The sequence below is a fragment of the Taeniopygia guttata genome, chromosome 1, assembly GCF_048771995.1.
Source record: "Taeniopygia guttata chromosome 1, bTaeGut7.mat, whole genome shotgun sequence".
Taxonomy (NCBI): domain Eukaryota; kingdom Metazoa; phylum Chordata; class Aves; order Passeriformes; family Estrildidae; genus Taeniopygia; species Taeniopygia guttata.
Window position 1 is genome coordinate 2335540 of NC_133024.1, and position 17082 is coordinate 2352621.

The 17082-nt window shown below is 36.6% G+C and overlaps 1 protein-coding gene across 3 annotated transcripts in view; it reads right to left on the reverse strand.

The window, feature by feature from the left end:
• Nucleotides 1–17082, reverse strand: part of CBLB (Cbl proto-oncogene B) — a 121139-nt gene that overhangs the window by 52461 nt on the left and 51596 nt on the right. For all 3 annotated transcript variants that reach the window (XM_030283610.4, XM_030283564.4, XM_072935197.1), the window contains one exon: nt 7448–7594. In XM_030283610.4, the coding sequence (XP_030139470.4) occupies nt 7448–7594 (147 nt within the window). The remainder of the gene's footprint in view (nt 1–7447; nt 7595–17082) is intronic.

Consider the following 17082-nt stretch of genomic DNA (forward strand, 5'->3'; position numbering starts at 1 on the left):
TCTCAAATCACCAAAACTATTTGGATCTTGGTATTTACCCTGGGATTGTTCTCTTAAAGAGTCCTGCCAAAAACCCTAAACTAAGCCATTTCTCCTTTCAAAAACACTAAAATAAGCCATTTCTCCACAGGCCTCTCTAAATGACACTTCTTCTCTCCCTTTCTTCTGCAATAGCAAATCTAGTAAGTGTACTTGAAAAACAATGAATTCTAAAGTTTTATAACTGAAACATAAGATTTAAAAAATACTGTTATATAGGGTGGTATCTATTTACTATTGCAAATACACATCAAAGCAAAGTATTACTCTATAATCTCAAATACAATGTTTTAAACACCACCCACACAACTTCCATATGCTTAAAGGAAAAGGATTAGTGTCTAGCATGTGATTTTCAAGCAATTTAGCAGAGGAATTTCTGTCCTCTCTTCCCTCTTGCCCTGATCATGTGTACACGGGATTTTTCTTAAACTCCTCAAATGTTGCTACACTATTTAAAATCAAAAGGCATGAAAATAAACCTGGAATATATGAAGTATATATTTTCTGAGCACAAAGAGGTGTGTAAAAATGCAGAGGTGCAGCTATCCTGGAATGTCAAGTGACACTGCTTCCATTTGAACCAGAGCAGACCACAAGAATGCCTAGGGAGGTAAACATGTACCTGTATAACTTACACTTACAGTGAACATTTTTGTCTGCAAGAGACTCTCTCAAATGTTGCCAAAAAAAAAAAAACACCATGAAAAGGCCATTAATGTTTCCAGAGCAATCTCAAAAATATTCAAGCGAACACTGACCCAGATAGAAACAACATTCTTTGTAAGTCTGCAGTGATTTTGATTTTTGTGGATTTTGACTTATCACCACTGAAAAGAGCACTTTCTTAGGACTGCTGCTCCAGTTTTAAGTGCTTCTGAACTGCAAAGCAAATATTTGACACACAGGAGGCTTGAGAAGTTCAGTCCTAAGGGAAAAAATGAATTCTGACATATCATGCCTGTACAATTGCTAAATAGTGACATCACTCCCAACAAATACAGGTGAATATAACAGAGAAGGTAAAAGAGAGAAAAACAGAAAACAGAGAAGGTAAAAGAGAGAAAATTAGCCTTAGGAAATGGAGAAAATAAAGCACCAAAAAAAAGCCACTTCCAAAATAAGTGGACATTGCTGGAGAGACAGCAAGCTCCTTAAGAGATACAGGAACTCTCTCTTTTATTTCCCCAAGTGTCCCCAAAGGGATTCACTTCTCTGTATTTTCAATTCTGATCTCTAACCACAAACCCAAAGCACGCTCATGCTTTTGCACATCCTTTTATGCTTAAAACATTGCCTCTCCTGCCTGTCCATGTGTTCTCCTGTCTCACCATCTCGTGTGCCAAGTATCAGAATTTTTTTCTATCTTTTACACATGCCATTTTACCTTATTCTTAGTTATCCAGAACAGCTGTAAAGACTGATCTTTTCCATCTTCTAATCCTGTCTTGCAACTTCCTACCGACTTGCTCTCCTCTCTAACATTACCTGTTGTCTTATTCAAACTTTTTTCCTCTTGCATTTGTAAGAAAGAGGTCTAGAGAGATTCCTGCCTCCTGAGCACCCAGAGAACATTACCTTCTGTCTCTAGCTCAAGTTTAAACAAGTTTTATCAATAAGCCTGTGCTACTGATCAGCTGAGGAAGGAATCACACCCCAAAAGTCCCGTTTCTGTTGCTCTCCTCCTCTTTAAAAGTTCCTGGTGCTAGAACACCTGTCTTGACAGTGATGAAGGTGATGGCACTTGGATCACTGCCTCTTCTGCTTTCATCTCTGTCTTTGGCTTCCCTTTACACTTCAGTTCATACTCAGATTTGAAGCTCTTTGGGCCAGGACCAACTCTTCAGTCTGTATTTTTAGGCAGTAATGGGGCTCTTGGGCACTGTCAGCAGCAAGAACAGAAAATCAAGTAATAAATTAAGGGGATTAACAAGGTGTTAAAATTTAGCTTATCTGAGGTCTCTTGAACTTGAAAGCATTTAACTGTCAGATAAGTTGTGCATTGTGGTCTGCCTGTTTTATTGCTTCTTCTGTGAACCCAAACCACTGAGGCTGTGTCTGCTCTACCCTGAGCCAAAAAGCACTGACCACAGCAGAACCACAGCTACTCAAAGTTTAGAATATCAATTTGAAATGCACTATTTCACTGCTACAGAGAAATCAATAGCCACATTTTTTTCATAAATTCCAATGAAAAAATAAATAAATTTCAGGCTTCATCTGGAGAAAAGTACAGGAGCATTAAAATAGTAATGTCTTTGATCCCAACAGTGAAAGAATTCCTATTTCCTCAGCAACTAAAAGGTAGGAAATCAATTTACCTGAAAACATTAACAAAAATGCTTTAACATTTTAAAAGTTCCACAATAAAGAATAAAAGGTTTAAAAGATAAATAAATGTCAGAACTATGGAAAAAATGTAAATCTAAGAATATTGACATTTTGCTTCTGCTTCATTCTGCAATGTGAAGACAGCCACAAATCACAAATTTGTCTAACAAATTTCAATAGTTACCAAGCCCTGCATGACTTCTGTAGTTTTCAAATTCAGAAGTTGAAAGGTCGTCTTGCCTACTCTCCTTCTCTGTTCAGGATTGCTCCCTGTGGCATTTTGCACATTTCTACTCAGAAAAGCAAACAAACAAACAAGAAAAAACCCCCCCAAAAAAACAAAACAAAAAAAAAACCCAACAAAAAACCCCCACAAAACAGTAAAAGATGTAAAGTGCTAACAAAATGAGTGAGAAATCAAGGGAAATTCTCATCAAGCACTATACAGCAATAAAATAATGAAGATGCTATCAGATTGTGTTTTATATGCATATTTACAACCCACTGGGGGGGTTACTAAAATATCTGTAAACAAATGTAAGTGATTACATGCCTTACAATTCCCCAGTTGCACTGACCATTACTGCTTAGCAGTAATGTTAACATGCAACCAGCACTTGCTTCAGCACAGCTGTAATGGTGAACCAGGGGTGAAGATTCACTCCCCTGAAACCACTTGCTCAAATTGGTACTCCAGCAATCACTACAAATTCAAAAAAATCACATCTTCTCAACTTCAACCACTCTCCTGCTTTTGACATTATCAAGTTCTTTCTTGCTATAGATGAAGCTTGTGCCAATTTATTTCTTAGTTCTCCTTCAGTCAGGTCCTTTTTATTCTTCAAGAGGGTCTCTTTTTTCCACATAGCCTGTGAAAATGCTAGAGACAACCGATTCCAGGCATTCAGCCTTTGGAATGTTCTCACTCACTCCTGAATTTTGCTTTCAGAAAGCAAATCCAAATAGTCTAGTCCACATCTCCCTGATATCTTTTCTCTGTCCCCTTCCTTTAACAAAATCCATACACCAAAATAATCCCAGGCCATCTATTGAACACTGCTGACTCCTTCACCTACCCCCTAATTTGGGTACATGTTTTACTATGTCTTTGCAGAGAAATCAATACCTCCACTTTTTCCTTCATACAGCTATTCCTTCTCCTTCCATCCAGACAATCAAAATCTCATTATCTCCCACCTTTCTGTATTGGTATCCACTATACACTCCTAAACTCCACACTGTGTCTCCAGATCCTTTCCAAGCATCCTGTAACTTCCAGGGTCTCCCGTTCTCCTCTCAATCGTGCAATACTGGAAAAAATTCACAATTGTAAAGGCTCTGACTGTGTGCTCCTTTTACACTTTCTTCCTGTGTGAGGGCTTTCCTTATTGATATATATTATGATGTATTGATATTGATGATTTCCCTTGTTGATATATCTGCTGCTCTCATAAAGCATTCTTTCCCAGATAAGCTTCTCCAACTTCTGGCCTTGTCTAGAAGTTTTTTAGGGTTGTACCAGCAATGTGAAAGCTGAGAAGGCATTCAAATGCCAAGAATATGTGGCTTTTTCAGCACTTTGCTCTGAGGGAGCCATTCCAATTGCTTGCTGAGTTCTACAGAACTCCAAAGAGCAGCTAGAGGTATGATCCAAATAGCCCAGATATTTGTTTTGCTTATGAGTTTGAAGCCAGATGAATTTACACCTGACTAGCTCTAAACACAAAAAGAAAGACTGCAAACTATGACACTTATTAGTAACAGGATAAATAAACTTAGTTGCAGCTGCACAATTTGCAGCAAGTGTTCAGACAGACAAATATAACCAAAAGAATTAAAAGTTCCTTATTCACTGGAATGAAGTGGATGGAAAAGAGCAGTGGAAAAAACAAATGTTCCTTTTTTTTTTTTTTTTCAAGTACAAACTGGACTCATGAACACTGTATGATTTGATTTCAGTCTTCAGTAAACTGTAACATGCTGCTTCCTGTAAAAGGAAGTGTAGGTCACATTTTCAATAACTGAAAGCCAGTCAACTTAAAAATATAACTTACTATTGTGACCTTATTGCCATTTAAAATATTTCAAATTAAAAATTTAAAAAATTATTAGTTCAGAATAAAATGAGTGCAAAAAGTTGATTTGATTAAAAAAGCATCCAATTCATTACGTTTAGAAACAGGAAGGTTTTTATGATAATACTATGTTGAAAAAATCATGAATTAATTTAATACTTCAAATTCCCTCCTTCCAATCAGATCAAACTGCAATAGAAATATTTTTTGTACTGCAGTTTACTATCAGAAGCCAAGATCCAGCACAACTAACTTTTTATTCATGCTCTAATCTTGAGCAGCATTAGTAACCCAAAGTAAGGGCTGCTGCTCAGAAATGAGTGAGGGGTCCAGGCTTGCCCTGCAGACAGAGCTACAGCCAGGAACACAAAATCCAGCTCCTCCCTGCAATGCCAAAGGAGAGTTGGGGGTTTCAGAAAGTCCTAGGGGCCTACCTTTAGGTGAGAGAAATGTATTATGAGTCATTTGCAAAACCTTTCTGCAGGCTTTGCTTTTAGGGAAGTGATACCAGCATATTTGCAAACTAATTTGTCACAACAGGTCCATGGTAAAGATGTGGCTTACAGGTATAACTGCCATATATTTCTAAAAGGATTAGAAAATAATTAATGTTTAAAAAGCTTCAGGCATTTTGTTAAACAAAGAGATTAAGCATAATGCCAAATAAACTTTTTTTCTTGTCTGTTTGTTTGACATATCTGCTGCTACATGTTTTATAGTTACTTAAGCACAGTTAACTAAACCTGAGGTAATGGCAAGGCTGCCAAGCACAGATCTACTGCTCCTTGCTTGGAAGACAGGCATCAAAACCAGCTTCACTTTATTGGTGAAAAGCTGGAACCAGTAACAATTCTTATTTACTTGGTCTGAAAGTAAAGCACCTGACCAAAAATAACTCAGAAAAAACCACAAAAATTCAGGCTACACTATAAAACAAAAGACATATATTTAACTGCATATCACCAAAGTGCCTTGATTCTTCAACATTTTGGATGAATTGATGTCTCAGGCAAAAAGCCAACAAAATCCATACATCCAGTCACCCTCCCTTAAAGAAACAACCAAAGGAAAAAAATAAAAATAAAAAACAAAACAAAACAAACAAAAAAAACCCCAAAAAAACTATCAAAGTACATAGGGGAGAGCAGAGAAGGTCAGAGAGTTCATATGTGAAGTTGCATTCTATAGAGAAAATTAAATAAGCAGGAAAAATACAAAGCCTAGAAAAGGCATGGCAAGAACTCTGGGATAATGAAAGGTTTTGGAAATAAGAGGAGATGAGTGGGAAGAGATTAAGTGTGTGCAAGAAAAAGAGAAGGGCAGAGCTGAGTTGTTCAGATGAAGCGATGCAGTTGAAAGACTCTCCTTACCAACCTTGTTCTGATAAAAACTGATTAATATGTTACAGAATCCCACTGCCTGACACCTCAAACACCTATCCATTGTGTCAATGGAAACTAAATGGAGCAGAGAATTGGAAGGAAACTTGAAGGAAAAATCTCTTGAAAGTCCCACAGCCAGTAGAAGTCAGTGGAGAATCCCAAAAAGAGTACAGAGAACAGGGGAGATGAGGAAAATTGGCTCAGATGAAATGATGGAAAGAAACAGCAGCTGTAAATTCTAATGCAGAAATGCAATTTGCAATCAAGACATCTGCTAAAGGTAATTCAAGGACAGAACCCAACAGGAAAAGAGAAGTACCACCAAGACATTTAAATTCTGTGAGTTCCTATGCAAAGGGGAAAAAGAGAGGAAGAAAAAATAGCAATACTGAACAAACATGATCATTAGTCATTTTATCAAAGATCCTGTTTTTCTTTTCTTGACTGACATGTTTTTGAAAAGCCTTGTCTGATAAAGAACCCTACATGTCACTTAAGTTAATCCTTCAGAAAACTTTAGCTGAACTTTTGAAGTTATTTTGAAAATTATATTCACATTAAAATGGGTAACACAGAACACGGTTAAATTCCTTTTCTCTATCAAAACAGAGGACTGATATAGCAACTTCATCACACTCTGACATTACTTACTTGGGAAAGAAATCACCAGAAAACACTACCATGAACCCAGAAAGAGGAAAGTTGACAGTGAGTGTGTTTAGACTAACAAAAAAACCCCCAAAAAAATCCAAAAAACATGGAAGTGAAACTCGCAAATTCACACCGAACAGAATTGATTTGCAAAAGTGCCAACCTACTACGCTGGTATTCTAAATAAAAAATTACTTACTTTAAAGAGCTGTTTATGCTCAGAAGATGCAACAGATTGTTGCAGAAATTATTCTGCCTACATTGTGCAAGATACCAGAGCTGATGACCATAATGACTGCTCTGTTATAATGAAAAATACACCAAATTATTGCCCCAGGCATTCCTCTTATGTCACTGCTGCACTTAAAAACCTTCCATAGGAGAAAGTGAACAAGCTGCACGTCTTCTACTAGCTTATATGTGTATTCAACATTGATTTTTTTTTCCCAGAAACAATAAAAATCCCACACCTGCCTAGTTTTACATTTTCACTACTGCATTTCCTGCATGGAATAAATCACATATCTACATTTCACACACTTCATTCCATCAAATACGTCGTAGTTGGAAAGGTGAGATAAGGAAACACACTGCCCATGAAACTAATATCAAGTTCCTAATTCAAACTTTAGAGTATTCGTTTGTAAAATATATATATATTTAATATGAAAGGACATTATTTGGCATATACTTTATGAGAACAATGTACTAACTTCACCCTACAATGGAACAAATAAAATTCTAGCAGTAATACTCAACTTAAATACCATTGACAAAACAACCTTTGAGTAAATTACGGCATTAGAAAAAAAAAACACTAACAATGAACTCAGCAATTTCAGCCAATATAAAGATCTAGATGAGAAATTATCATCAAAACACCCACCAACCCTTATTTGGATTTGTGAAAAGTTCATTTTTTAATGCTTATGTTTAGAAAGAATTGAGGATTATACAAAGGTTACTTACTTATCTCCAAAGAATTTTCTCCAGAAATCTGCAGCATCGGCTTTGGTGATACGAAAATTGTCACCCTGGAATTGTCCATTTGGAAAAATAGCCTTGATTTCTGCTAACATGTGGCTGAAGATGAGAGAGAGCTTCGTAAGGTTTCTCCTGCAGATAGAATTGGGATGGGGAAAAAAATCACATCAACTCCTTCAAATTTAATAAATTTAATCAATCTTTCAGTATTTCGCATATCCCATGTATTTGTATAACAATCACTGTGTGACACACAAAAAAAACCCCACTGAGCTTTCAACTGAAAACACAAAGAAATACAAATCAGTGGTTTGTGTTTCCATGGGCTTCTGAAGACATATTTATCATGTCTCCATGAATATAAAACCACTTTTTGGCAACAGAAAAATTTGAGTTCTCAACTTCATATTCAGATACATTTCTTGTGCATTACGCTTGCGTGCTTCTATTTCATTTACTCATTGCAGAAGCAAGAATTTATACTAATTAGACAGCTTACACATTTAAAAAAAGCCCATATGAACAAAGAAAAACTACCCCACATTCAAAAACCTAAAACTATAGTTTTGTATGTGACAACAAACCTGTTTCATTCTAGGTTTCTAGAAATATAAACATGGCATAGAAGTAGATTTACTGCTTCTTCCTATGATAGTTTTATTATTTTTATTTTTTTCAGCTTTCTCTTAGTGTATCTACTTCTTGTTCTCCTTTCAAATGCTCTCTAGTTAAAACTTGCATTCACTAGCATATTATAAACAATCTAACTTGTTGAAAATAAAACAAAACAAAAAAGAAAAATCAAGCTTTTTTGCTATTGTCTCATTTTCATACATTTTCCAGGCTTGTAGCAGTTAATCAAAAATTACTTAGCTTCTGGCACAAAAATCCCATCTAGTATACTGCAAAGAACAAATAATCCTTAAATGCAAATAATCCTTTTGTACAGAAAAATCTGTAGGAAATTGTGAGAAGAAAAGAATGAAGGAAACTTTTTAAGAGCTTATGCCTGAAGATTCCTTGATGCTCCTTGCAGGAAAAGAGGGCCATTTCCCAAGCTAATATACAAAATAAAGGAGACTTGAGCAGTTTCTGATGAAGTATTCTTGTGAATTCCACTGGAGTATTTTAATGTGTTAGAAGTAACCCATGTATGTCAAGCTGGTTCAGCTTTAACCATCTCAGGTATTATTTGAAAATAACTCAAGTAATTTAATGAAATTAAACACTAAAATGCTTATCAAACATGTAGTTCATAGTCTGTTTAAAGACAGTATTTTAAATAAATTCAAACTTATTCTTACGTTCCTTGACATGTGGAAGTATTAAGATAGACATTTATTTTAGTTGAACATATTTCCTGGGATCTTCCTAAAAGAACACTCAATTTAGCACTGAGGTGGTAATTATTTCACTTACATTTTTGTGAACTTTATAGTAGAGATTTCTGTGGAAGCTGTGTTGCAGATTTACTATTGGTTTTACTACCAAGAAGATGATGTTAAAGTTGTTGTGAAAACATAGGTAATTTAAAATAAAGAAAGAAAAGTGAGTGAATACACTTACTTCACTCAAGAGTAAGAATGTCTATAGGGCTAAGTCATTCAGAGTGCTCTAATTCCTTCAGTAAAATCAGATGTCTATAATTAGGATGCTCAATAGTTCCTTGCTATCCCCCTTCCTATTTCCTTAGTATTTTAATTGCACCCAGGTGTTCTTTATTATTTTACTCCTCAGAACTCAAGCCTGATGCAGAGGAGCAAGCAGCAGCTTTTTTCATGTGGCTTCCTCAGCCTGCCCTAGACCCAAGATTAAACACGAACACGACTCGGTGCGAGTTTGAGCAGAGCTCTGCCTTGCCTGGAACAACCAGTGTCCCACTGTGGGAATCCAGAGCATCCCTCTGGCTGCCCTGGCAGGTCTGGGACCCTGGCAGGGGTCAGGAACCCCCCTGGACAGAGCCCCCAGAGACACTGTCTGTGATCTCTGCCCATGGAAAAGAGTTTTCAATCTTACAGGATCAATTACAAGCTCTGAGTGTTTGATAAGAGTAATAATTAAGTGTGGCACGAGTGCAAAAGTAAAATTTTAGGATTCTAGATAAGGGGTCCAAAGGGGACAAGATGGAGGAAATTGGGTGTGTCTTGTCCTTTTTCTCCTTCTTCATGCCCTCCATGTTTCACTGTGGTGTTGGCATTTTTCTGTTGGTTCAGGCTGGGGACACACTGTCCAACGTAGGTGACAGATATTGGCACGTTATTGTAAATCCAGCACAGGTAGTTTGTGGTATTTAATGTTTGTACCATCCCACTGAGGGCAGAGCCCCACACGCTGCCCTGCAGGACAGAGCTGCGGCAGGGCAGCAGAACATGTTAGAGATAAACAGAATAAACAGCCTTGAAACCAGCACAGACCAATTATGGCTTCTGCTTTGGCAGCGGGGCTGAGAGACAGAGACTTTCTACAATCTCAGAATCATCAATACCCCAGATTCTGACATTTGCCCATGACAGATCTACTAAAGAACCAACGTGGTCTGAATCAACTCCAGAACACCTAAGATACAAAGAGTAAAAATTTGAATAAACTTGTAAAGATCTACTGAATCAGTATAAATTTGTAAAGATCCACTGAATCAGTAAGCATCTTTCGGTTAATGAGAAAAATGCATTTTTTTTTTCATTTCAAAATGAATCTGTCTTTTGAAGTTATACCTCATCAGCAAGACTTCTAAATAGAGAAAACAAAGCCTGAAGACAAGAATTTTGGGTTTCTTCATTTCTCAGCAAATTACTACATTCTGAATCAATTTTCTCTTCAACTGTCAGAAGTGAGGTCAGGCTAGAGAATACAGCAAATAATTGATAACTGAAGGACTTTTTAAATACCAGTCATATGCAATGTGAAAACCAGGCTTGATAATGAGATCCTGTGACATCCCAGCCAAACCAAAACAGCAGCAGCTGAGTAGTAGGAGGTCTGAAAACAGCCCTACCCTCCTGCATCTACTGAAAAATCAAGTGAAGCATGATCAGCATGTAACAGCACGGATAAGTTTTGGCTGTGTCAACTTTTTAATCACTGTATGAAGTGAATTTTACTTGCTGGAAGGCAGTGTGGTCCAGCAGACAGGAGTGGACAGGGAATTAGGCAGTGTCACTTCTTTCTGCCACTGGCTTTAGTGACGAGGTGGAAGGAACACCTGAGTCCTGCATTTACTGCAGGACATGGATGAGCAGAACAAAACGCTCAGAGAGCTCCAAACTTGGAGAGCTCTGAACAAAACCACACAGCAGATCCAGCCTGTGCATAAATACACAAAGCAAAGCATCCACCTGTGCCCTGGTTCTTCAGAATTACTGGATGTCACAGACAATAACCAAGACAAAGTCATTTTAGCAATACATACTTGTTACTCCAGCAAAAACTTGAAAATTTTTATATCTACCTACATACTACATGTACATATAATTTCTGCTTTCATGCCTATATATTACTATGCCCACGAAAAATAATAATTTTACAACTACAACTATTTCTGAAGAAAACCCGTCCAGTCTGGCAAAGGACTATGCACATCTCTGCAGTTACTTATGTCATTCCAAAAATCAGGTTATTGCTGGATTTCCTTCTTTATTGCTTCTAGGAAGTGTTTAATCTTTCTGCACCCACATTGATACACTTTGCTAAACAATCACCTGCTGTAATAAGCACTACACCAACTTTCCAACTCATAATATATAACTCAATCACGGGGCATGGAAAAACAGTCTCTAGAGTTAGAATAAAATCTGTTTGGCAGCTAAGAATATTTTCCAGATAGAACTTTCACATAAGTACAGCAAACTACTCCTAAATAACAGATAATTTCTCTATAATCATTTTACAGAGTAATCATACAAAGACAGCTCTCTCAGCTGGCAAAACTGCATAGGAACTAAGATGAAAGAAAGTTTGAAATGTGAATTTCATAAGGTGAATTATTTATTTTGACTGCTAAAAATCCACTTCCCCCCCCCCCCCCCCAAATATTAAAGCCTCAAAATCCAAAGCATATGCACAGAGTCATTTCACTTAATTAGTTCTATTCAAAACAGATTTCGGATCCATATGCTCGACTGTGGTAAAACACAAATATTCTACATAATACATGTTACTAATCCAAAGGAACAGAACAGACTCTTGTGATTCAGGTACAAAAGAAGGAAATGAAGACCCATGTGCTGAGCTCTGTCACTCCACAGTTGAGAATTTACGTTTTGTGATTCAGATTTCCATTGTGTGAAAAAAGCTCTTTACAAATTATTTCCCATTTGTATTTTGCCACCATGAGGACGATCAGAGCTGCTCATAAAACCCCTTTGACAGATGAAACTTCTGTCATTAGCTACTGATAAGGGACTCAAATAAGAATGCACTAAGTCAATGCACAAAACAAAGAAGAGAAAAAAAATCAGAAGAAATATGTGAATTTTTTAAGATCTCCAGAAGACATAGGATCAAGACTAAAAATTATATATGCTGGTAGTGGTTCACTCTTGATAATCCAGTATAACCCTGACTCATTCACCCTCCTTCCTCTTACAGAACTTCCCTTCTCAGAGACAGGAAACATAGGAAAAAAAATTAGTAAAAAAGCCCACAACAAAAAAAAATAAAAATCCACAACAAAAAAAATCCTCCCCAAACAATAACACTTCCACAAGAAAAAACAAACAAAAAACCCAAACAACAAAAACCCCAACATTTCTTTTTTAGAAATCTACAGGTGTAGAATGCAGTCAGATAATGTGAACAATGGAGTATTCCTCAGCACTTTAGAGGAAGCAAAGGAAACCAAAGGTTCCTGTCAACATGCTTGCAGAGATAAAAAATGCCTACCATCATATTTGGCAATCAGATAACTCTGCTGCTGTGCAATGATTCTTTTTAAAAGCTATATAAGGACAGGGTATTGTTCAGGGACCAAAGTAGATGAGCCTATTCTTGGGATAAAATGTCCCTGGGACTAACAATAATCATGAACTCGATTTCCTACTTGTGCCACTGACTCATGGAAGGAACATATACAACTAAACTTTGATGTGCTGTAGTATACCTCATCTGTAAGAGCTGCTCCACAAACAAAACCTAAAAACCTGCCTTAAACATGGCAAGTTTCAGCCAAGAACTCAATTTATCATATATTAAGGAAAAAAAAAATTATAAAATTGTAAGAAACTAACTGGAGGCAACTATTAGATTTCTTTGAGTCCTGCAGGAGCTGGGTTTATTATGGGTAGGAAAGCAGCATCCTTCCTTGAATGGCTCTTCATCAGCCCCTTTGTGTCAGACACAAGGATGGTGGTACAAGTCTGTGCTATTCACAATGGATACCAAAAGGAAGAAATGGCAAATCCTTTGGGTAAGGATTGGACAAGGATGATTTGGAACACAAAAAGCTGATGCCAATGCCACCTTGAATTTTCCTCCCTCTTTTCCTTTGCTTAGAAATCATTTTACATCGATACACCAACTTTCACTAGCAGCCTGGTTCCTTTTGTTCTCATATTTTAAAAAAGTTATTAAAATGGGAGAAGGCAATGTTGAAGAATTCAAAATTTCATTTCATCTTGTGAAACTGCTTATCAGCTGTCATTGCTTTTATAGCAGGTATTTACTGCCCAATTTATAAAAAAAACCTGAGAATTAACTTAATATACAGCAGCTTAGTAAAGAAAGTGTTATTTAAACAGAGAGGAAGGAAGAAGACCAGGGTTTTTGTCAATCTATAACACTCCACAAATTGATGAGTCTGTCTGCTCACTCTTTCATTTGTGAACTGGCATGCCACTGTGCCACCAGCATCTCCTGAGCAAAGTTCTATCCAAGGATTATGTTTGCTTTTTGCTAAACAAATGCTCCATACAGCAGCAACCATGAACAGCTCTTGTCAGCTGGGCTTTATTTAGGCTTTACAGTCCAAGTTCTGAAAATTTCATTTCTTCCAGTTCTGTCCAAGGGGCACTTAGCCACACAGATAAATGTCTCAAGGTACTCCTAAACCATTTTAATTTCTTTCCTCACTAGCCCTCTGGTATATGAGGTAACAAATATAGCCATGAAATGAAAATCTAAGGAGTGCTGGCAGGAGTAAGAAGTAACAAACGAAACACAGTCTACATAAAGCAAAATGTGAGTTGTCAAAAATAAAGAGGTGTGTTGACAAGCTAAAGATTTAATAATTTTGCTCTTAATTATTATTTCTAATTACTTATGCGGAAGAATAGAGGTTACAAGAAAAACCCCTCTAGAGAATGCAACTCTGACACAATTGGCATAAAACTGATCTGAATATTTACAAGTACAAATACATTGTGAAGGATAGTCAATCCTATAACATTTTAAGCAGCAACATAACCTAAGAGCTAACAGACTTATTGATTTTACTACCAAGACTTTCAATGGACCTACTAGTTCATCCTTACAAAATACATGATTTATTATCCCTAATGTAACACATACAGAGATTTAAAAACCGAGCTGGATACTGGCTGTTTAGTTTTATTTTCTACTTTTTAACAGTCTGTTGCTTTTGCACTGTAGTTCCACTCATCAGTAACAACATGTTCAAGCAGTGTTTGCTTTCTCCAACCTCCTCTTTCTCCAACCTCTGTGTGTCCATAATGGTCCAATATTGTTTATCTGAACACTGACTTAAGTCCAAAGCCTAATATCTTTATATTTATATATGTAAATATATAAATAAATTAAATAAATAATTTCAATATATATATATCTTTATATTTATATATTTAAATATATTTATAAATTAAACTGAAGCTGTCACAGAATTCCCCCGGAACGACAGTAAACTCCGTCTTTGAAAAGCTGAATTAATTCACTGAACACAGAAATACAGAAAACTTGTTAAAAAAGGTGAATGAATTAATGTGAAACCTAGAAGACTGAATCAGCATCCTGTCACCATCTTCCAAAGGCTTCAAGTGGAAGGGATATTCAAAACAACACTTGGCCAAAATAGGCAGCCTTAAAGACAGAGGTGTGGTTGGCATAATATTGAATTGCACAGCAAAGTGAGGTCACTTATTATCCATATTATCCATGTACAGGAAGTATAACATCCTACCAAAAGGTGTTAATACTTCCCCATATATATCTTACTCATAATTCTTGTAATGATCACTTGGTTTGAAGATTATTTGCACCATGGATAGAGCACATCTGTGCCAGGCCAAGCCAAACTATGTGCACAAAGGGTAAAATACAACAGTCTGCAGTCTGCTCATTTCCCACACAGAAATAACCCAAATCATGGACTCGAGCTTCTTCTCCTAGGGCTTTTTATTCAGAACTATTATCTCACCTTAAAACATGCTGTTATTATGTTTTCTAAGTAAAATAAACTAAAAAGAGATTCATGAGCATTCTTAGTGACAGGCAAAAAGTACTTTAAATTCAATCCTACCAAATTTTGCAACAGTATAGTTTTTTTTTTTATGAAGACAAATATTTCTGATTGTTAGAGAGTGAATCCAAAATTGATCAGGTCTACTGCTCATCACACTAAATGACTGTGGGAAAAAATCTGCAATACAATTTAGCCATATCTGAAAGCAGAACTGGTAAATACTTCGTTCTGACATTAAGGACTTTTGGCAAACTAATATTCATACACATCTTTTTCCATTTATATGATTCTCAAGTATCTTAATCTATTTTTGATGTTTAATAGGAAATGGCCTTTGGAGCCTATTTGCCCCCAGTACTCTTGGTGAGACAAGTTTGGCTAAATGATGAAACTGAGGGAAATCTTATCCAAGAGGGCACAAAACAAAATTCAAAATTCTCAGCTCTGAATTCTGAGCTCATGGTAGATGACTAAATATATTAAACACTTGCAGACAAAACCTAAGTTTGAGCTAGCCTGCAGCTGTGAGGCACAACTCTGATTCTTACATAGGGGGCCTTTAACACCAAAGAGATAGAATCAGAATATAATTCTCCCTTTCTCTCAGCAAAGCCTATTGGTTTTTGCCCCTCTCCCTGGGCTCCAGGGGCTCCCCTGATGGGGGAAAACCTCTTTTAACAATTCTGTGGCAGGGCGGAGATACAATGAACTCAGAAAGAAAGATGAGGTGTTTAAATCAAGAGCAAAGACATAAAATAGAGAAGGGCATGGAAAGAAATAGATGGCAACACTGTGCTCAGAGAAACTTTATTTTTTTTTTTTTAATGATAATCCAGAGCAGCATAGGAAAGTCCATGAGAAAAAAGGCAACACTTTTTTGTAGAAGTTTGAACAGCATGAAAAAATTCAACTATAAGGAGATGCATTAAACACCAGGAACAAATGTACCTATATTGCAGTTGCTATCTAAGTGAACATCTCTTCTATGCATTCAGGCCTATCCAGGCAACAAAGCCATGGAATAAAAAAAGTCTCATACTGTACTTAGGGACAGTCAAAATGTACAAATCCAAAGGGAATCAACCACAGCCACATACAGAATCTTATTCCTGGCAATTCTTTTTACACCTTACCTTTTCAGTTATGATTTTGTTCTTGTTTGTATGAGTGGTAAGAAGTGAAGTAGTATTTTAAATGATCAGATAAGGGATCTAAAGAGAAGTTTTAAAATAACATCACTTTCTTGTATAGGAGTGTATAGAAGTACCAAAACTGCTGTATTTTCAGAAGTGCTGTAACCTGCAGTGCTTAGTACCTGATATGTCACACATCATTTCCACTGAGTGCAAGTCAACAATCTGTCCCAGCATTCCTAAGAGCCTGGCCAAAAAGGAATTTTCCTGGCTGAGCTGCTTCTGAGACTTGATCAAGAGAAAATATTGAGCTGCACATTTTGCCCTAGAATTGAACTTCAGAAAAAGTCCTTGGATTTTACTTTTTGAGCCTCTTGTGCATCATCGCTTCTATTTATTTGTTCCGTGGCAGTGATAGAAGCCTCTCATCAAAAGCAGAATTGTTTCACAAAAACTAACCCTCTTCATTGCATGTAGCTTCCTGTATCACCATTGAATGAGTAGAGAAACTCTCCAACTCTACACTTTAACAAATATATTTTTCACAGACCTTCAAGTATATAGGAATTTTGACCCTAAGCCCTGAAAGCAGAATCCATGTAGGCAGACACTCTCATTACAGCATTCTAAATGTTGTCACTAAAGCATTCTAAAAGTACTTTAGACCACATGAAAACATGTTATTTATTCAAAATGAAAATCCAAGTGACAGCTACATAACCCATCAAAACACAATAATCAGCTTTCAAACCACATCTCAAGTTACTGAAGTCCTATCAAACATATAATAAAAATTTCCATTAGATGCACTCTAATCAAATCCACCTGAAATCATTCACTGAAAATAATTTCAACATTACTTAGAGCTGAGATGCAGCTAGTTTGCAACATTCAGGTAACAGAAATCTGTGTCCCATAGCTGAGCAGTGTCAGAAACATGCACGTGGCACAAAAATATACAAAATAAGATCTATGAAGTACTGAAACTGTATGTGGGTCTCAGAATAATCACTGGGGGTTTATTTACAGAGAGACTGTAAAGTGACTTGCATTGAGAGAAGAAAAGGACCATCCCT